Source organism: Pelmatolapia mariae, linkage group LG20 (genome assembly GCF_036321145.2).
Source record: "Pelmatolapia mariae isolate MD_Pm_ZW linkage group LG20, Pm_UMD_F_2, whole genome shotgun sequence".
NCBI classification, from domain to species: Eukaryota; Metazoa; Chordata; class Actinopteri; order Cichliformes; family Cichlidae; genus Pelmatolapia; species Pelmatolapia mariae.
This window is the reverse complement of record NC_086244.1, coordinates 24516760-24538625: the sequence shown is the minus strand read 5'-3', so window position 1 is coordinate 24538625 and position 21866 is coordinate 24516760. Positions and strand designations below refer to the sequence as shown.

The 21866-nt window shown below is 41.1% G+C and overlaps 2 protein-coding genes across 2 annotated transcripts in view; both read right to left on the bottom strand.

The window, feature by feature from the left end:
- The window catches only part of wnt5a (wingless-type MMTV integration site family, member 5a), a 57536-nt gene extending 48722 nt beyond the window's left edge, over positions 1 to 8814 (bottom strand). Inside the window, exons 1-2 of the mRNA XM_063465473.1 lie at positions 8707 to 8814; positions 4266 to 4330 (exon numbers count right to left, since the gene is read on the bottom strand). Of these exons, the coding sequence (XP_063321543.1) occupies positions 4266 to 4313 (48 nt within the window). The 5' untranslated portion in view covers positions 4314 to 4330; positions 8707 to 8814. The remainder of the gene's footprint in view (positions 1 to 4265; positions 4331 to 8706) is intronic.
- The window catches only part of LOC134619253 (ERC protein 2-like), a 112960-nt gene continuing 99776 nt past the window's right edge, over positions 8683 to 21866 (bottom strand). Inside the window, exons 14-16 of the mRNA XM_063465021.1 lie at positions 17729 to 17764; positions 13080 to 13227; positions 8683 to 8868 (exon numbers count right to left, since the gene is read on the bottom strand). Coding sequence (XP_063321091.1) covers positions 8683 to 8868; positions 13080 to 13227; positions 17729 to 17764 — 370 coding nt within the window. The remainder of the gene's footprint in view (positions 8869 to 13079; positions 13228 to 17728; positions 17765 to 21866) is intronic.

The following is a 21866-nucleotide window of genomic DNA, read 5'->3' as shown; positions in this document are numbered from 1 at the left end:
CAATCGTGCCACATTCAGAGTCACGAAAATCACCTTTCTCCCCCAGTTTGAACTTCAGCAAATCGTCTTGACCATGTTTACATGCCTAAATGTAATGTGTTCCTGCGATGTGCCATGTGACTGCCAGATTAGATACCTGTGTTTCTGAGCAGTTGAAAAGAGGAGCCTGTTGAATTGGCTGGGGAGTTTAAATTATGTAGTGATAAGCTAGTTAAGGTTGCTATTTTGTTTACAGTTAGAAATCTATAAACAACGTGAGACTGAAATTATCACATTATATTTTTATATGATTTTAGTTTCTTTTACAACTACTTAGGAACTTTTGGTCTCAGGTTTGTTATCAACCTGAAGATAAAGAAAACTGTGATTATGGGCTGTAAAATTGCATTTACAGAAACCATCTTTATGGTGCACAGCACTTATGGTCTGTAAAAGCTCAATTTCATGGATATGCACATACAACTTTATATTTATTTCATACCTGGAGCTCATTTATAATCAGTAGGCTGTTGCAAGAAAAGAAGAAAAAAAACACAGAATAGTGATGTCTACAAGAAAACCTATAGGGCAACTTTGTTTGATAGCCATAAACAGAGGATAAAAGAGATTTTATCTCTTAAAAGTATGCAATGGGCTGAGATATCTAGTGTTTATGTTTAACAAAACAGATCCCAGTTAAAATCTATGTATGTTTAAAGAGATCAACACCTTCAAGGGGAGTAATCTCTAGAAAGCATCACTCCCAGTCTTCTGGTTATGACTCAAAACTACAGACAGAAAGCTCTGGCCAGCTCTGCCACTTTGAGGGTGAGTGAGTGTACATACCAGGAGTACTTCATATATTACTACATACTGTATTCTGCTGACATTTTAAATGTGAATTCCTCCTTTTGGGGACATAAAAGGCCCTCTATCCACTTTTAATATATAAAAAGCAAAAAAAACTCAAACAAACTTTGTTCAAGGTTACATTACGTTAAGATTAGGATTCAGCTTTGTATTTATTTCTTAACGAAATTGGACGCTAACATATCAGCTATGTTTTGTCAAGGCAAAACATGAACTGAGAGACCCTCAGTAGAAGAAGTGGTAGAAGTGGTTTGATCCATAGCTTCTCCAGTGTGTCTGTCAAAGTGTCCTCAGGCAAGATACTGAAGCCCAAATTACTCCCGATGCAACCATCGGAGTGTGAGTGTGTATGTAATACAGAAAGTGCCTAAAGGGATACAACTGTATGGATGGGGAATGTGGCTTGCACACGGAGTCCTCAGTTAGAGTAGAGCTATACAATTATCAGTCCTTTTATGCTGGACTAAGATATAGTAAGCTCTGGCCTGCAGTGCACAGGAGGAAGATGAGGAGATGAAAATTTTACCTGCTCACATGGCCCCCAAAGTTGCTGTGCTTTAATCTGGCTTGGATTTCAGCTCCACTCTGCCCTTTAATTATTTCCATGTCCACTCCATTTGTTAAGTAAAATCCATTCAATAGGCTGACAGAGGATTAAGAGGACTGTGATGTCTCTGACAATGTCGTTTATGTTGTGCATTCTTCCAAACTTCATCTTGACTTGCTAGCTAACCATGACCATGTGTCATTTCCTAATGATCCTAGATTGGCTGGATCCAAAAAACAAACAAACCAACAAAGAGAAAAATACTTCCAGGTTTAAACTGTTTGGATTTTGGGCTTTTTTCTCTTGTCTTTGTTCTCCCTCGTGCTCTGAGATGTACTTTTAATTTGACAATGATCAACAGGTTAGCAATCCACCGCTGCACATAGACACTCTTGGGATGCTCGCAAACATACACAATGTTGCCATACAAACACTGTATCCTCTGCGAACAAAGAGTGGGCAAATGAAAGCCATCTTCTTGACTTGTTTTAACCTGAACAAAGTGCGTGCACACACATGCATGTGAGCAAACACAAATACATACATGTACACAAACACATTTCTGTCTTCACTTGGAAAGCCTCTGAGCTTCTTTTTGCTTTATTCAGTACAAATAACTTCATGGTGGGATAAAAGCATAATGTTTCCAGAAACCCCCCACACTGTGCTTCACTCTTTTGGCCTCATGTTCTCCCTCACTTTTTCCTCTGACCCCCTTCTCTTCTGCTCTCACTCCAAAAGGACATTCTTATTTCATTAGAGGTGGGGTCTAGGAGGCCAGCGGGTAAACAAAACCTCTGTAATCAACAGCAGGACATACACAACCTCAATGAGCCAATCAGAGTCTGTAAGACAGAACCATGGCTAACCAATACAAATCCACACCTGGATGTTTAGAACTCAAAGTTGCCAACTCAAACTCAGCACTTAGGTTCTTGTGGAATGCAGCCTAGCACCGGGACTCAAGGTTATCCATAAGAAACACCAATCAAATCTAGCATACACACAAGCGCCCAGACACACAGATCCCTGGCTATTTGTCTATCGGTGCTGTCATCTCTGTTTGCTCATATTAGGGAGGGCTCACTCAGGGACAGGATATGGGGATTAGGTCTGGCCTTATTGCGCTGTAGCTACATACCACTGAATAGCTCCCATCTGTTCTCCCATAGAGGATGGCTAATACACGTTAGCTGCGCTCGTGCTTTGCACTGCCAGAATAACAGCAGTGGATAGATGAGCAGCACTGATATCGCTAGCCACAACACCACTCTGCACCAAAGGCTAATGTGTCTGGCTTATTCTATTAGATTAGGATAAGAAGAACTAATACACAAGTGCACATACACACGCACTCATGTATACGCAGAAGATCATGATATCTGATTGGAGATACTAAACCAGTAGGCTAATCATGGGTCCAATTCCAGATTTACCTTAAGGAAAATGTGTTAGAGCAGGGCAAAGTTAAACCCTAAGAAAGGTGGAGAGAGCAGGAGAGATGGAAAAAAGATGGAGAGATGGAAAGAGAGGGAGAAAGGGGGCAGTGTGGTCTGTTTCATTACGGTGAATCCTGACACTGCTGCATTCTCAGCACACATGGACTGGATTATAGGCTATGTGGGCTGCTCCGCCACTGTATAGCTCACCAACACTCACTTGAACACACATACATGCATACACACACACACACGCACTTGCAAATGCGCACACAAACAGCGTGGCTGAAGACACAAACGCTTTGCACTGCAGAAAGTGCTCACGCTATAGGACTCTTAATCCCAAAAGCAGTGCTAGGGCAAAGTGCACAACTTCTAAGTTGTTGAGGTTAGAGGCAGAGTCTGCTTGTGATGGTCCACCTGTGGATTACTGGGGGAAAGGAATGAGATGCACTGGAAACTATGAGTATACTATGCAGCCTGGTTTTCGCTCCCATTCCCACATAAATACATAAGGGCCCTTTTGCTTTTTTCATCTCGCTTTCCCTACCTTTGTTGTCCCTCATATGTACATTTATATGTCTCTTTTAAACCACACACACACACACACACACACACACACACACACACACACACACACACACATGTATTAGCTCGAAGCAAACCATTACCTCCCTGCACAGACCTCTTTCTGCACGTCTGTGTTCAAAGGGACCCTAAGCCCATGGGGGGGGGGGGGCTTCGATATAAAACTCCCCAAACAGGAATTATGCTTTATGACTTGACATTCTTCATTTTATGCTTTTTTAGCTTTCAGCCTTGAAAAAAAAACCTTTCATGACTGTTCTGTGTTGTATTATAATTAGCTACCCCACACACTGGCACACAATAGGGTGGGGTAGGGCGGTAAAACTTTACTATGACTGAAAAAGTGGGGTGCGGAGAGACAGACTCATCCATCTCTGGTTTTTCTCACTGTGTCGTTTTTATCACCTATGGGCCCTGGTATGTTCGCTTTAGGCTGCTGGGTGTATATAGGTCTAATAACACACAGTTTCCTATAGAGCCCCAGAGTGCATGCGCCACACTCAGCACAATCAGCATATGAACACTTCTCTGAAAAGCAGCCGTAAAACTCTAAACATATACATAAAACTGAATCAAACAACGCTCTTTAGTCAACTGAAATCCCCAAGCAATGGAAAAGTCGGGCTCTATTACACTCTCCTCTGTCAGAGTTGGGTAATGCTGTGGTTATTGTGGTATCATCAGTGTTCCTGTCTAATGGTTACTCAAGCCTTCTGAAGAAGCGTATTGTGTATACGATCATTAAAGTATTTGGAACACATGTACAGTATGACACTCTGGCAAGGGCTAATATTAACTTTAAAACTAGCCTAAGGTGTAACAACAGCTGTGCGGAAACTCACTGTGAAGAAACGGATGTGGGTGGTCATGTTGGTGGTCGTCATGCCCATATTCCCTCTTCATCATCCTGTGAGTAAACATTAAAAACATGCATCATCATTCTTATCATCTCCTCATCATTTCATTGCACAAATTCTGGTTTATTGGGTTGAGTCTCATTAACTAACTTTCCTGTCCAGCCTTAAACCCCTGTGACTTAAAATCCAAACAATCCTGCTCATGCTCTCATTCAGAAAAGCTGTGCATGATATCACCATTCCTCAGTGTGATTGTTAGAAACCAATAACTAAACACATAAGGTGTTTCCTTGAGACTGAAACTGTGCAGACAAGAGCCCTGCTAACCAGAAGGCTAATTCACTTAGACACTTACAATATGATAGTTAGCATGACCTGGCAGCTCACTATAGCCAAACCCTTGCCTGCACAATGCTAAAATAGTCTTCAGTAAAGCAGAGTCTATGCTAATGTGACACTCCAGCAAAAAAAAAATAAAAAAAATTCTTGGCTGTACTCCATGGTGGCTTTGGTTGAACTGAGTAGTTGTGACAAGCTCGGTAAACTCAGTAGGCTACATCTCAGCAGCTAAGCTATAGATATAATGGCCTTGCAATGGAACATGCTACGTGCTAAAAGCTAACGTGCAGTGAATGGCTGTGACAGGCCCCGTAAACAGAGCCAGACCTATAACCACTCATTCTGCCAGGTTAAACACGCACACACACATACACACAAACAGGCCAAATACCATGTGCTACTTCTCATAAAGTTGAAGCAGCCAGCATGTTAGGACTTAGAATAAAGAACAACAATCTAAAAGAAAAGGTTGTATAATTCTGTCTCTGATAAACACTTTATGGCTGCTTTCTATTTCCTTCCGAGGCTATTGCCAAGCATCTGGCAGCGGTGCTGGCATGCCTAAATGAGAGCAACATGAACGCAACATGCCCGTCAAACTGCACAGACTCCATGCTGAGACACAAACCTAGGGTGCTAAATCCACATCCTGTGCATGTCACCTCAGAGTATTTTTCACTTGTCCTCTCACTAACTCCATTACTAATTAAGTAGGGGCCTGGGAGTACAGTTAGAGGATTGGTTTGAACTTAATAACTGTGGCAATGAGATTTGAATGAGATGTGGTTTTGGCTCCTTGGAAAACTTGAAAGTGTATTCTCGTGTTTGTGTATCCAACATGCCAGCGCATGGATGTGTGCTCACGCATCTTAAATTTGCAGCCGTATGTGTCTGTGTGTGAGCACGTGCAAACGCAAACGCAAATACAAAAAAAAAAAAAAAAAGTGCATGTGTGGTCACTGGTATGTTATTCATGGCACTAGCTGTATCTTGGAAAAGCATTGTGGTCTCTAGGGTGAGCACGGAGAGCCTCTTCATCATCATTATCATTATCATCATCAATCATCCTTCAAGTGGCGTTCCTGGACCCGGCAACGGACTGAACCACTGACCTAGCCACACTTGTTTATTATAACTGAAATGGGAATGACGGAGGAAAAGAAGGGACAGTAAGGAAATGAAGGAAATGGAGAAAGAGAGATGTCACTAGATGTTAAAGAAGGAAAAGACAGAAATTGGTGGAGTGGATAAATCATGAGCAGAGGTAAAACAATATCAACTAGAGGTGAAATAGAGAGAGACAGAACAAAATGTTTTTTGGGGAAAAAAAGCGTAACTAAACATGTCAGTTAAACTGCAAGGAGGCAAAAGAAATGTGAAGACCAGTGTTTGGAGATAAACACTATGACCTCAGGGAAGTCAAGTAAATTGCTAAAGTTTCCCATAAGGTCAAAGATCAGAAATAAGGAAAAAACAATGAGGTGGCATATCTGACCTCTGTCAACAGGGTCTGCTTGTCATTTTAAACTGTGTGTTTGACACAAGGTACAAAAAAAATCCTAAATGCAGAACAGGAAGGTGAAGTTATAGTCTTGATTGACATGTTCATGTTTCTCTTTTGTGGCAATGCAACCAGGGCAAAAAACTAGCATTAAACATGATTTATCTTTTTTTTCCAATTAAAGTTATAAAAAAGAAAAGGAAAGCAACCCTAACAAGGCTATTATCCTTCATCCTTTTTCAAACATGGTAAAGAAAAAACACTTGGAGCAGATGTGCAACAATAACAAATAACATATAAACAGGGAAATGAACTCTGTAAAACATCTGCAGCTGGACGGTCTGCACACTGGCTAAATCGTTATCAGCATCTAAGTAAAATCAGGATCTAAGTAAGTAACGTCAGCGTTTTCAAAACTGGAAATATCTTTCAAAATATAAAATGCGTCCCCCACGATTTCCTCCTGCTAGTGCCCTGTCCTGTCACGACACAGAAAACCAAGGGCGTCTGTTGTTGCTAAATTTTCCTTGAGTCATGACTGAGGCCAGGAGTTAGCATCTGAATTTCAGAGAGACAGACATTTCTCCCATTCCACTGCGTTCTTTTGTCTCGTGGGCTGCAACTGGCCCGACATGCTGCCACTTTTAGTTTAAAGTGAGTTTTTACAAAGTTTACACAACGCGGTGATCTGTTTGACGTCAGACTTTGCAAAACCATTAAAATGTGTTTGAATAGCAAAGCTCGCAAGAACAGACATTTCCAAGGAAACGGCAACAACTAGTTTCCAAACTTCAGAGAATGATTTTTCATCGTTACAGCAGAGAAAAATGCTATCACACATTTCACGATTTTTTTTCTCTAATCCAAGGTCTAATCTGTTCTCTGTGAACATTTTTCTATTTCTTTTCTTATTCTTGCACATTGCGTTTTAATCTTCGGCTTTCGTTTTCCCCCAAACGCCGCACAGAAAGGATGAGCCATCGCAGTTCTCTTGTATAGACATAAAAATTCACCCTTAATAGTGAGCATAATCCAGCCAATTGCCACAGATTTATGACTTATTTTGTTATTCTGTACATTCTTAACAAGATTTCCCAGAAACCCTAATAATACTTTTTTCGCAAGCTGTTTTCAGTCCAACTTGAAAAAGTTGAAATATCACTTGCAGAGAGGTACTGTTTCATATGTCAAACACTATAAACACTGTTGCAGTAAAACTGCGCTGGGTAGTCATACTGAGGCAAAGATATTTATAAGTACAAAGTGACATGGAGTAATGTGTGATAGTAAAAACGAAACCCCTGCTGTTCACAGTTTAGTAGAAAGTCTACTGTGTCTGCAAGTGATACAAAGAAATAATGTGGTTTAATAGTGTGATAATATTTTACCAAGGCAAATTTAAAATATAACATAACATAGAGAACACAAGCAAGGTGTTAAAGTAGTGCTTGTGGGATTACAAGGTGGTTTCAGTGGAACATAGTCTACATTCCTATAGACTTTCTTCAAATATAGATCTAGACTGAACACACTGCAACTGCTTGCATGTCCGACTTGTATATATAATATATAACTCTAATGTATTTTAGATTCATAGGCGCTAACAGCAAAAATGTATTCAAATCATTACATATTGCTTAGGTATGTGAGGGGTATGCATGGATACAGCTGTGTGCTTTGAAGCATGTGCGTGTGTGTTTAGTTAGTGAATGCAGGGGATGCCCGGTGCATGGTTGATTCCATTTTAGAAAGAGGTTTGAGAAATATGTATAGTATATAAAGATGCAATAATGCATATCGAATAGAACAAACAAAATTCGACTCAGTGGAAATCCCCAGGTATTCATCTTAACCCTCCCACAATCTACCACGCGCACACATCTTCAGAGTTTGGAATCCCCCCCAATCAGTGCCTGAAAAGAGCTGTGATGAGTTTAAATTACATGCAGAATACAAGAAGTTTTTATCAGCCAGTGCTGTGGTAGTCATCATCTCGGTCTTTCTTTGAAGATTCCTCTCTCCTGTTAGTGGTTTCGTGTGGTTACATAACATCAACAAAGGCTCAGGTGTGCACCTCTGCATGCGTCTGCGAATGCATACCTACAGGCAAGCACATGCTTATGCACATTTACACTTTTTTTCAGGGAAATATACAGAAACTTTGGGCTACTAACAGAATCAGTTTCTTCTCCGTTAACGGTGTTCAAACAACCAAATTAAGTCTGTCCTCAGGCAAGGCTGGATATGAGCGTGAGTGAGAGATAAATGATACATAAACTAATCTCACATAGAAATACCTTCAATCAAAAACACTCATTTGGCAGGTGTCCCCTTCAGGCCTATTTTTCTAAATGATATAAATAATTTTGGCAAGAAGAAATGGAATTGAGAGAGAAAAAACTGAGGGAAATAGAAAAGGGAAATTTCATGCTGTCAGTTCTAACCACAACTGACTCGTGGTGAAATGACAAATATGAAATTTAAATTGGTTTTAAAATCATGAAGGCGAGAGCCTACGTCACGTCAACCTGTGTAAACAGCTCTCAAGCTGAACTGATTTCTCTAGACAAGTGTGCTCATGCTGACCTGCTCCATAGGGGGTCGGTGGTTGGTGTGGGGGGGTGCTCTTGGCAAGCTTCGGTGATGGACATTTGCTGGGTGCATGTGGTGCGAATGATGAGGGTGATGCTGGGGATGGATGTAATCTTCCTCGTAGTTATCAGCTATCATCTTCATTCTGCTTTGAGTCTGTGAACAAAAAAACAAAACAAAACACAGAGATAAACGACAACGAAAATTTTAACACGTATAATTATAACAACCACAGACTAGGCCATTTTTCCACAGCGGTGCTCATTTGTTTTTGAAAATATTCTCTGGGTCATAGACTGATTAGGTTGAGGATTTTTTTTTTGGGTGGGGGTGGGGGTGTTGAAAGCCGTCGAAGATGTTACAAACTTTGCCGCTAACGACATTTGACAGGTCATAAATTGAGTGAGTCGGAGCGCCTGATGAAAAAGTCATAAGTCTGTCAAATGTCATCCACAATGTAGATTATCATTTAATTGGATTACACAAATCCTAGTAAGAACAGTTAGTTAGTGTTTTGTGTTTTGCCCAAGGCCACAGCCGTTCTGGCCTGCACGAAGCAACCTCATTCTAGATGTCACTGATTAAAATTACACTCAAATATGCGTCTCTCTGCATGTCTGTAAATGGGTATGACTAAGTGTCCTTTGTTTGAGTTTATGTGCATCTGTGTGTGTTTGTGTGAATGTGGAAGAGGCTGTCATGCTGCCAACATCATTGCTTTGGACAGAGATAACAGCCTAGTCTGACTAACATTAACAATCAGCATGACTGCAGTGAGGCCAGCTGTCTGATAGATAGACAGAGACAAAATGGGTGCAGATATATTGACAGGCTCAGCTTTATTCCCTTAACTGCAGATATTTCCTCTGAGGGCAGACATGACTGCAGAGGTGGGATGAAGATGACTGAAAGATATGAAGATGTTTCCCATCCAAGATGTTACAGTCCCCTTTGTTTAAATGAGAGACAGTCATGGCAGGCAGAGGCAAAAAAAAAAAGAAGCTCGAGTCAGCTGTGAAGATAGGAGGGAGATGGTGTTACAGTAGTTAGAGGCCTGGGGACATTGCTGCTGAGATAAGAAGCTGAGGCCTAATGACTGAGGAAACGAGCCAGTCAGGATCACAGGAGCGGATGTGGCTGGCATTAAAGAGGTTAGCAATTACTTTAAATCGCAGAAGAGCAGCTCAGATAAGGTGAGAACCTCTGACACTGTGGTGAGAGAGGCAACAAGGGTACAGATGAAAAGTTAGGGGAGGAGGAGGGCTCAAGTAGACACCAGACCAGTGGTTAGAGGTGTTAAAGGCAAGATTGAGGTGTACAGCCCTCTATGACCTCAGGTGTTGACATTAGCAGGTGTGACTGGGCAGGACTGGTCTCAGTTCAACAGAGCTGACACCTGTCATTTAGGCTAGGACAATGACTATCATATATGCCGCAGCTGATGAAACTACTGCACTGATACGGCTTCCGCAATACTTAATAACATGGTTTAAAATCTGTGTTGCTTATTCTAATGTTCAAGACTGATATGCAGCAAAAAGAATCACATAGAAATATATGTATTTGTCACTGCTGCTAATTTAATAGGAACCATATTATTTGTTCCTCTTCATCTAATAACAACCATATTTGGTAGAAGCTAGAAGTCTAAGATTGTATGTGCATGTGTGTGTGTGTGTGTGTGTGTGTGTGTGTGTGTGTGTGTGTGTGTGAGAGAGAGAGAGAGAGAGAGTGAGAGAGAGAGAGAGAGAGAGAGAGAGAGCACATATTTAATATTTAATGACCTGAGACACAAACACCAACGAATGACGTGATGAATTGCTTTTGGAAAAATCTGGTTGTGTGGTCAGGACAGCCCACATGTGGCCATATAAGTTTATCCAACAGACAGACAGACACACACACACACACACAGACAAAAAAGTCACTCATCTGCTCTCTTCGTACTGAAGCATTCCTGCATGCAAGTGCAAAGAAGGTGTTCACACATAAAATGCCTGAGAGGTTGAATGTGTGTGTTTTAATTAGTGTTAATTAGTAGCTTTGCAAGGTAAACAGCACAGTAATGGCCTCCAGGTTTGCTTGTAGATCAGGCAGTCTCGAACAGGCACAGGTGGCACTACTGGGGGATAGAGTTCTTTACTGACACCTCTAACCAAAACAGACGTGGGCTGTACCTGTGCAGTGTGTGTTTTTTTGCCTGTGTTATAACGTGCAGCTGCTGGGCCAAGCGCTGCAGTGACGGCTGCTGTGCTCACAGCTGCATCCCAAACCTCAATCCAAGCCCTCCGTAAATCACAGCCCTGCCCTGATTAGAGAAAGGCTGTGTTAACACATATGGACACAAGAGGCTGACAAGAAAGGACTTAAATAAACAGGCAGCTGGCGAAAGGCTGCACCATTTTCACAACATTTATACACGCTCCTTTTTATCTGCATCTGGGTGTATTTGCGTATGTGCAACATTAGTAAAAACAGAACAGGGACCCAGCTCTAGGCAGGCAAATAGTCTTACACAAGTCAGCCTTAATGAGAGGATGGATGCTCAAGTGCAAAAAAAAAAAGAAGAAAAAAAAAGAAGGAGAGGAAGTCACAGAAACACATATGAGAATTCTCTGTTCTCAGCTTCACAGCACCACTGATGTGTGGCCATTTATCACCTGGCTGCAGAGTATTCCCACATGGGGACACATTTGTTCAGACTCTCTCCTCACAAATCTAAGCGCTACACTCTTCGTGTGTGTCTCTGTGTTTGCAAATGGGTTCGTCTGTGCTGAAGAAGGTCTTTGCCTCAAAGGGATGCAAGTCCAATGAAAGAAAAGTTTGTCTTCGAGCACGTGCCTTACACACACACACACACATATGTACTAGATCTTGAAAAAGAGGGATATGGGGAGGTCAGACGGGGCAAAGCTATCTGTAAATCTATCTGCTGTGTCAAGATCAATTTTCTCCTAAGAGACTTCAAGTCCCATAATTCTTTGGCATTTCCTGGTCAGTTTCCTTCCGACACTTGCAGTTAAGGACCTGGGGACAGCACCCTATCCTGATATGTGTGTCAATGGGTCAGTCGACAGACAGCTTGTGTGTGTGTGATGTTAAGGAACATAACCCCCAGAGAGCTCATTTTGCAGAATGGAATGAACCACAGTAATGCAGGAACTACTTACCTTACGACCTCCCTAGCATAATAAATGACAAGGTGTTGCATTTTTAGAGCTCTGGCACTGTGTCTATAGCACTGCAGTTAGCTCCAATATTTACAATTTACATGCTAATGCATTTTTAAAGACTTTAAGTAAAGACTAGTTGCATGCACGAAAAAGAAGAAAGCATGCATGTGGAATGCATGCTCATCATCAGCTTTCCCTCACTTTTCTTCTTCACTTGTACCCCTTTGTTCTTGCCCTAGGCCTACAGACCACACCGTTGCAATTAGAGCTCATCGCATCATCAGGTGTACTGTAACTGCTAGTTACCCAACGGGAAAACATGACGAATCCAATGGCGATTAACAGATAATAGGCTTTCCTTGAAATTCCTCAAATGGAATTGCACCGCCCCCCCCCCCCCCCCCCCCCCGAACCTCTTTCCCGTTTACGAGGCACAAACAAACATAGATTTGCACTTAAATGCACAACCAGCAACTGCATCTGTTGACTTTTAAATGCACCATCTTTCCCAGAAGCCCCTGTGACTCAGGAGATCGTATATATGGACTCCCTGCTGTTAGCTCATTACTATTAACATTCATGTTAGATCAGTCACTGATGTGGTCTGACTAGACCTTAATGATCCACATACTTCTCTCAGTCCCGTGTCATACTGCGAGCCTGGGTAGGATGGGAAATAGGTGAATGTGTGTAGGTACACGTGTGTTCTGGGATTTATCTCTGTTTCACCGCAAGATGTCAGACAGAAAAGTCTGCTAGTGATTCACCGGTGATACAAACATACGTGTGCGACTTCAGCGCATGTAATTACTCGGGCTGCAACATGACTGTTGAGGGAACAGCTCTGCGTATGTGTTTACGTGCCTGGATCTGGAATCACAGCTTCTGCTTGAGTGACTTTGCTTTTGATGACTAAATGCAATAAGTGTGGTTAGAGGCGTGGAACTTTCCGTTAACTACCAGGAATTATTAACATCTATCTGTTCCTAGTTTTAAAACTCTAAACTCTTCCCATGAGGTATCTTTAATGTAAGCAATCATGATCTGCAGCAGGTTTGAATCTAATGTAAACGATCATGATCTACAGCAGGTTTTAATTTGTAGCCCTGCTTTGATTAGCAATGCCAGAATCTGTTGTAAAATGTGACCAAAAGGCAAAACAAATAGCTTTGTAGTTAAATATGGTGGATTTACCTGCTGTTTGAGCTGGTGCATGAGCCTGTCCTTCTCCCTCTTCAGAGCCATCACTTCCTCCTGGGCTTTCTTGCGTTTGGAGGAGGATAATTCTAGCAGGGCGATGTTGGCATCCTTTTCACTGATAGCTGCAAGCAAAGCCTGTTGCCTGACAGGGTGAGAAAAAGAAAAGGACTGTACTGACTGATGGGTAAAGTGTTAACAGCAAGTCACGTCACGTTTTTAATATTTAGAAAACAGACAGGTGTCGACTACAGAAAGCCCTACCGCAGCTGTGGGCCTCTGCGCATATAGAGATGTCACAGGAAGCTCAGTAATTCCAGCGCTCCCTAAACTCAGACAGAGATTCCACAGAAAAGAAGCAGACATCTTTGAAGTGGTCTGCTAAGTGTAGTATTTGTGGTACCTTACTATGACTCATGAGCATGTAATAGTGTAATAGGACCTAATGGAGCAGACTGAGGAGGATATGACATCTTTCTTATGTCACCCCTGGTTCCCACAGTGTCTGTGTGTGTTTTCATGTTTGTGACTGTGTACAGAGGGGGTGGCTTCAAATGACTGTCCACAGGTGCAGGGGGGCAAGGAGGACATACCACCAAACTTCATCATACACACAACCAGATGTACTAATTTAATCCCACAGAGCTTGATCTTGCATAAAGTCTGTGTCTTTGGGGAAGTTCAGTGATGACTGTCTTCATCACAGTCATCAGCAGGATGTGTTTAAACTAAATTTGTGACTAACAAATTTTCCCATTTTGGTAAGAACATTCAGAAGCATATACATTCTCAAAGTTAGCCAGGCATGGACAAACCTCTGCTTTGGCTCTTTATGTTGTTTTCTTTGACAAAAATAAAAGATAAATGGCAAAAAAGAATGTCTAAACACACTTTCCTACAAAATACACTTTAGCTCATTTTATGATATTTTTTTTGTCTTCATCTTTTGAGAAGTTTGTCTGAATGATCATCATACCAAACTAGTTCACCGGTTCATACCTTCAGTGTAGACACTTAAGTTATTTTAAGCTGAATACTCCAGACTGTTCAAGAGCATTTGAAATTAAGAGGGTATTAAACAAGCATGTCGAGGTCATCTGTGGGTTTGTGTGAGGTGAAAGGTAGAGGAAGAGAAAGGAGGGTGTGTTAAAAATACACTTCGGTCTTTATTAAAAATTGACCTGCATTAGGGTGTTTTTATTCCATGATTTAAGTCCCTGCAGAAATAACTAAATTACGAAAAATAAACACGCTGAACTCAGAATAAAGTCCTGCTGGCCTGGGACTCCACATTTGATGTTTTTAGTACAATTATCTGCATGCCGCATCTGGATTCTGGATTCTCCCATTCAGGGCCATTAATAGCTCTTTGTGTATTGGTGTGTACTTGTATCTTGTGCATGTGTTTGCGTGTGCATGCATGTGGGTTCTGACATGGATTGGAGCAGCTAATCACACCATTAATCACAGCGCAGGACCAAAGTGACACTTTCGTCTCCCCACACCTCCAGTGTTTTTCCTTTTAATGCTCACTGTAATGGGAACACACACACACACATAAGACTTGTAACAGAGCAAGTGCCTTAGACCGCAGGCTTATTTTTCTTGAGCTGGCCATTCTTAGTCTAAATCAGCTAAAGAATTCTCAAAATTTAAATAAATAAATAAATAAAAAGTCCATATAGAATACTGTATTTATAAAATCCATCCTCATACAGTTCACCATTACAAAGCTTAACAAACTTGATGAATTCTGGATTTTAAAGAATGGCACAACAGCAGTGCCCATTTCACTACTTTTTCTTTGGCTGAGTTAAATAGAGTGAAGAGGTGATGAACAGAGTCATATATGGGCAAGGAATGCAGCACAATATGTCACTGATCATAAACACCGTGTCAGATTAACGGCCAAAGCCTACATGCAGGATGGCCATCTTTACACCACATTGCCAGACATGGAAGCACAAAAATATTGAACCACATCCAACTAGCCTCACAGCAAACGCCTCGTATCTCTTTTAAGATAAAGTTCACACAGACAGAGCTGCAGAATTTTATCTTTACGGGTCAAAATGCTACAGTAAATAGAGCATGAATGCTTAAATGCAATATTATTGCTTTTTAACTGCACAGCATAGCCACCATTAAGAATGGGACTTTCTACAGTTTAAATAGTTGAAACACAGGGTAAAGCCGGGCTGGTGCAAGAGAAGAGTGCTTTTAAAAGGTCAGGGAATCAACCCCACTTTTTGTGAATGTATCTGAAAACGCAGAGAGCCACCACTTTCTGAGCACTTCATGAAGGACATTTACACTGTCTCTGTTGAATAAATTTGTGTTTTCTGAGTTTTCTAATAATAAAAAAGATAATTATAATATAATATATAACAAGGATGAATTTTCCTCCAGAAAAAACTCCATCTAAAGAAATGTCCTATAATTCTCTTCAGTCCTATTTAAATTCAGCCATTTTAGACATTATGTCAATGCAGCAATGAAACCCTTAACTCAAATATAATTACAGTGTGTGTCAAATTACAGCTGAAGCATGGCATATGCTGCTGTCTTTGAGGAAATAGTTGTCACTTTCATTACACCTGCATTCCCCTACGTCAGTCCCAAGAGAAAATTGCTGATCGAACCCGAGATGCTCTGAGCCCAACAAAATGAAACCTCTGAACCAAAGTGGCTGCCATGGTTCAATGCAAGCTAAATCGTTTCCAGTCTCTAAATTAACAAAGCGCATTACAGTGCCGTCTCCTTGTGGGTGCTCACTAAGTGGTGCTGCGGGATTCTGCTGAGCGATGTCTTCCTAAAACAATAAAAAAGGGGCATTATTGTGATTAGTCTGCCTGTAAACCTTGTCTCCCACATCCTCAGTCGGTGATTGTGTGTGTCTGTGTGTGTCTGTGTGTGTGTGTGTGCGTGTGCTGATTAGTATTACTAACAGTCTTTGAACCTGAATCACACTGGAGTATTTAATCACATCTAATTTAAGTGGCCATTTGGCCTCAGTTGTTGAACAGACTTGCAATGTACATTAATCTAGAAGACAGGATTCATCTGTCAGACACAAGCACACCCCACACACAAAGACAGATGCGCGTACTCTATCTGCTGGCTGATCTTGAGTGGGTGAACCCTCTTTCTTTCCTCCTCTCTTGTCTTACTCCCTGCTTAACTTTGACTTGGCCTGTCCCAGACAAACAAAGGATTATCTTCATTTCCCCCCCAATTGAAAGGGTGACAATGAAATGGTTTTTCATGACAAACTTGTGATTAGTCTTCATAAAAGTCAAACCCCAAGCATTGGAAGGTCATGAGGTACGCTAATAAAAGGACATATAAATCCAACTGCTGGATCCCTGGTGTCAAAAAGCTCCTCTGCGAGGTAACTGTATTTTAGCTGACATGATAAACACGATGCTCAGACAAACAACTGCGCAGCCTTAAATAAAGATCTCCCATAGCTCAACTATAGTTTTGGTATTGTGAGAAAAAATGCGAGGTTCTGCAGAACAGCTGTACTGACATTTTATTTATAAGGGGTGAAATTCTCAGCTCGGCTACAACATGTGATTCCAATTGAACCTTCACGGTCCCTGGGACATATTGAGACATTTGAATCTACAGAGGTGGGAGATGGATGGCTAAAGTACATGACTGTGTGATGTGAAGTGTGTGTGTGTTGGGGGGGAGGGGGCAAGACTATATGGAAATAAAAAGTGAAAGAAGAAGAAGTTGAGATGTGAGGCACAAGGAGACAGAAGAGGTGATGAAGATATCTTCGAGGTGGAGCTGCTGCTCAGAGCGCTTTACAAAGGCACGCGGTACACTGTCAGGTCAGGCAGATTTCTGGGAGACAAAAGGGGTTAAGATGGGGTTAAGAGTGAGCATGAAACTGGGTACGTTCGCACATAGGCACATCAAAGAGTGAGGTTTTGATGTGAAGAGATACCGTGGAGTTGGAGAGAAGGGATGCCATACTCAATGTGTCAATGTGAAAAAAAAACAAACAATAAAAAAGATGGCAAGAGATGAAGGTAGCAGAAGAAAGGGAGTACATGTTTGACAAGACGGAGTGCCACCTGTGTTACATGAGAGAGAGTAAAGAGGGAAGAAAAGAAGGGGAGAGAAGTGGAGAGGAGAGGAGGAAGGGAAGAAAGGAGCAAAGGTAAAGATTTAGGAGTCCCAGCATACCCTAAATCAGCTCAGCGCACTGCATGTTGTTATTCCTAGGTGTCACGGTTGAGGGATATGTGTTTATAATTTGTGTTATGACTTACTTGAAATTATGAGTGTGGAGAGTCAGCCGGACAGAAACAGATGCGTCTGTGCGATGCCCAAGGGAACCATCAATACTGTCTACCCCTAAGTGCAGTGTGTGCATGTGCTGCATATTCATGTGTGCATGTATTTGCCTGTGCATAAATGTATTTGTGCTTTCATCTCCATATGTGCATGTATGATGTATTTTGTTTGCAAAAACACGGGGAGTCCACTAATATCTACTCCCAAACCATCTATTATGACATCTTCCCATTTGTGATCATGCCTTTCCACCACTTAACTGTCCGGCTCTGCAGAAACATTCCTAGGGCATTTTATGGTGGTTTCTTGATTGTGGGTGTGTAAAGGTGCAGCACAAGTCTGGGGGCCCCTGTCTAGGCAGTTCTAGAAGCCTGTGGTGAGAGCAAGCAGAGGACATGAGAATGGGGCATGGTTGAGTGACACTATTATTTATGGTCTTGGAGTCATGTGTTATTTACAGCTAAGAAGGTAGGAAAAATGTCTATGTCCAACATAAAACACACGCTCAACCTACATTTGGTAAGCTTTCTGCAAAGCCAGTTGAGAGGATAAAGCCGTGTCTTAACTTTAAATGTGGGTAAAATTTATTTTTATGAGGTCCTAATTTTGGCTGCCTTGGTTTGGATTAGCTCCATGCTAACCTGTAGCAGCTAACCTGCAGCCACATGCAAGATCCACCTATTATCCGCTTCCTTTTGTATGCTCGGACGGATTTAAGCCTTTATTTATCTTAATCTACAAGGTAGGATTTATCCAAACCCACCACAAATAAAACTTGCATGACTGTCTTGTTTGTTCCTTTGGAGCAGTTGCTTTATGTATATAGGTCATTACATGTAAATTGTGAGCTTCAAATTTCACATGCTAACCTTGAGCTGCGCTTCCCAAGAAAAAAACATGACAGCAGATGGTTCTCCCAGAACTAGACCAGGTTATGTGTGTTTTCACTTCACTAATAAAATATACAACGCACTTACTCTGCTAACCCCCACTCCCACACTAGTGCTCTGACTGGTGGGTGGTGGTGGGAGTCTAATTGAAAGAGTATGTATCAGTTTTACAGCAACAAGAGGGAAAATACGAGGGGACAAAAATCAACAAATCTGCCAAAACTAGCCAAATGTTTAGAGTTGGAGCAGGGACGAGGAGAGATGGCTGACTGCTCCCAGAGATGAGCAGGACCAGACGGCCACCGCTGCATTCCAGAAAGAAAGAGGGGGGAGAGAGATAGAGAGACTCAGACGGAGAGGAAAAGAGTGCAGGAGACCAGGTGGCTGTGTGATTGCAGACAAAGGAGATGAAAAGTGCATTCGGTCTTGAAACAAAAATTTGCAAAGGCAACACCGACATCAAAAAGAAGCAAGAATGTAAATTAACATTAATGCCAAGTTGAGGTGGCCGTATATTTTCAGTGCTGTTTGTTTGTTTCTTTATCTCTCTTACAGACAGATCGAAAAAATACCAAAGTATCAAGGTGTGTTTCGTAAAACTCGATGGAGGGTGACTACACTCGATATAACAACAATATCAGTCTCATATCTGTGCATAAAGTGTGAACCTCTACTCAGGTTGATTGCTTAGAATAACAACTGAGAACAAGGGACCTCATTCAGAATCAGAGCTCAAGCACAAATCTGTGAGTAAACCATGAATACAAACCTTTCACGCACAAATGTGCATGAAATTATTTGTGCTCTACAAACAAATCTATCACAATCCTGCTTTTGGATTTAAAAAGCTACTGCTAGTATTTACTAAAAAGAGGCAAAATGTCAGTTTTGCAACTCTAAGGTATTTTTGTGGGTGGCCTTATTTTAGATCGTATTTGTAGGACTTATAACTTATATACTAAACTTAACTGAGTGTCAGAGAAAGGAGGAGACTCCGAACAGTCACAGCATTTTTTAACAGATATTTCCTTTATATTGAAAATTCTCATTAAGCTGCCTCCAACATTTGAATTACAACACTGCTTCTCTAACACCTGCAGTTACAGTGTATTATTTCTCTTAGCAGACTACCCCCCATTCACACCACTCCTTGTTTTTGACCAGTATATGCATGACTGAAATGAACTGACTGAATCACTGTTTAGATATTAACGCATCATTACCTGCAGAACATTCGTCTTCTGTCGGTGCATTTTTGCAATTTTGCCAATGCGTTAATTTGACAGACTTAGTAATCCTACCATCTTAATGCTCAAGAATATGGATGTTTTTCAATAATTGCCATGAATTTCTTCTCCATCCCCACAGATCAGGTATTTCTTGTCCTCCACCAGTTACCATCTTTTTCTTATGATCAGTTTTTCTATGTCATCTTTACTGTCAGAAATCTTCTTTGTTGTTCTTTAGCCAAAGTGAGTGTTTCAGGGTAAACGATATGCTATACCCCTGTTTTTTGGGTTTTTTTTTCCAAGCCCGAGTCTTGGTTTTGTTTTGTTTGTTTTTTCTCAACCATCATCACTTTGGAAAGGTATGTCTTTTCTGGCATCCAACACCAACACCACATTTTCAGACCTTCTCCTTCTTTTTTTTCTTAGTGTTGCAGTTTTCTCTCTTGCAACATCCACTTTCTTCCCTTCACCCCGAGGTAAACGTGTTTCTTTTTATAGAGAAACGGGGGGGGGGGGCATGACAGTATGCAGCTAGTATGCAGAATGCATGAGCATGCTGATTTATTTGGTGTGATTGATCAGAATGATTCACTAACACCCACATGGTGGTAAGAACAAAACTGGTCAGTGCACACAGTAATAATTTTGCATGTGCAGTTATTTTTTGCACAGGGTAAGAACATACCATGCACATACATACACATATTGGTGAATGAGGCCTAAGGAGAACACCTAGCCTCACTAATGCCAACCAATATCTCAAAAACACTTCAAAAGTTAATTAGGGTTTTCTATAAAGGTACTTGGTGGAACTTATTCTTTCCAGAAAATAGCCAGATGCAGTGAGCTTGGATGTGTATCCCACCATCTTATTGTAACAATAAAGTTGCAAAGTTTGTACAAATCTTAGACTTGTCTGCCCACAGCCAACAATCAACTCTATAGAGGGCAAAGAACAGAGCAGACAAACTTAGCTGAACATATCCTGAATCTTGCACTTTAAAAGCACACAGATCTAAGACGAGCATCAATCTGCACTTTTTAGTATTAAAGCAAATCAATGTATTGAATAAAACATTGAACTATTATTTTATAAATGCAACCACAAAACAACTAATTGCATTATATCTGCTCTGTTATGTCCAGCCTTATTTTCTCACCTTGTGGTGATCAGCTAAGTCCCAGGTAAATTAGCAATGTTGTTAAAACAATATGCATCTTTTCTGGATAGCTCCATGTGTGCCCATGTGAGCTTGGCCAAGTAAGTTTGTGTGCAGGCATAGATTTCCCAGTGTAACCTCATTGTGTGAGTGTGATAAAGACACAAACCATATCAGATAAGTCAAAGCTTTAACCAATCACAAGAGCTCTCTGACACTAGGGCCTGCCTAACTTCTAACTGAAACCTACTAATAGCAGAGCAGGGCTTTCCATTCGCTTAAAGGGAGGTTTGTTCTGTCTTTATTGTCATTCAGCTGACTGACTGACAGTGTTTCCCCAAGGCGCAAGAAACAAGACAGGAGGCTGTACTGTACCACACACGTGTAAAGCTCCTCTGTCTCACACACAGACAGGCACAGACACACATATACACAGCAGCTGGATTCTTTAAAGCTGCCTGTCATCTGACGGAGAGGTGAGGGTAAGAGAATGAGTAACATAGCTTCAGTCACACTACTGTAAGAAGACACACACATTCACACCTACACTGAGGGAGGGAGAAGTATGCATGCATATGCAGTAATAGAAAGTGTATAATAGTCAGTGTATAAATAGTTATATGTTAAGACACTCCATTCTTCAGCATCATAATATGAAACTGTACATAATGCACATAGAAAAGAAACTGTGTTTTATTTTTTTTTCATATATAAGAATAAAAGCCACCTTGGTTTCCTCAATACAAAATATTAATCATTCATTGATTAAAAATTTGAAAAATGATTCTTTTCAGGATCCCCATGACATTTTCACATTTCTTCTGAAGTGTGTGCAACCCTCTGCAATCAAAAATCATTAATCTGCTGCAAAGTTAGAGCTAAGCTAGAATCCATTGATAATTATTGCTTAACCACTTTCCTTTTCTTTCTGCACCAGATCTACTCTACACTGTCTTTAAAGTCAGCTGAAAACTCCAAAGAAACACCTTCTGCATTGCGTCATTTAAATGCTGTCTTTATGGCCTTGTATGTTCCACTGCATTATAATAACCCTCTGTCCAACAGATCATCACAGGCCTTTGAACAGGAAATATCTTTTTCTCTTTCTCAGGCCTCATTCCATCACTCCTTCTCTCCTCCCTTTCTCTTCCTAATCAAAGAGAGGAGCAATTCTTTACAGAAGAGAATGGAATT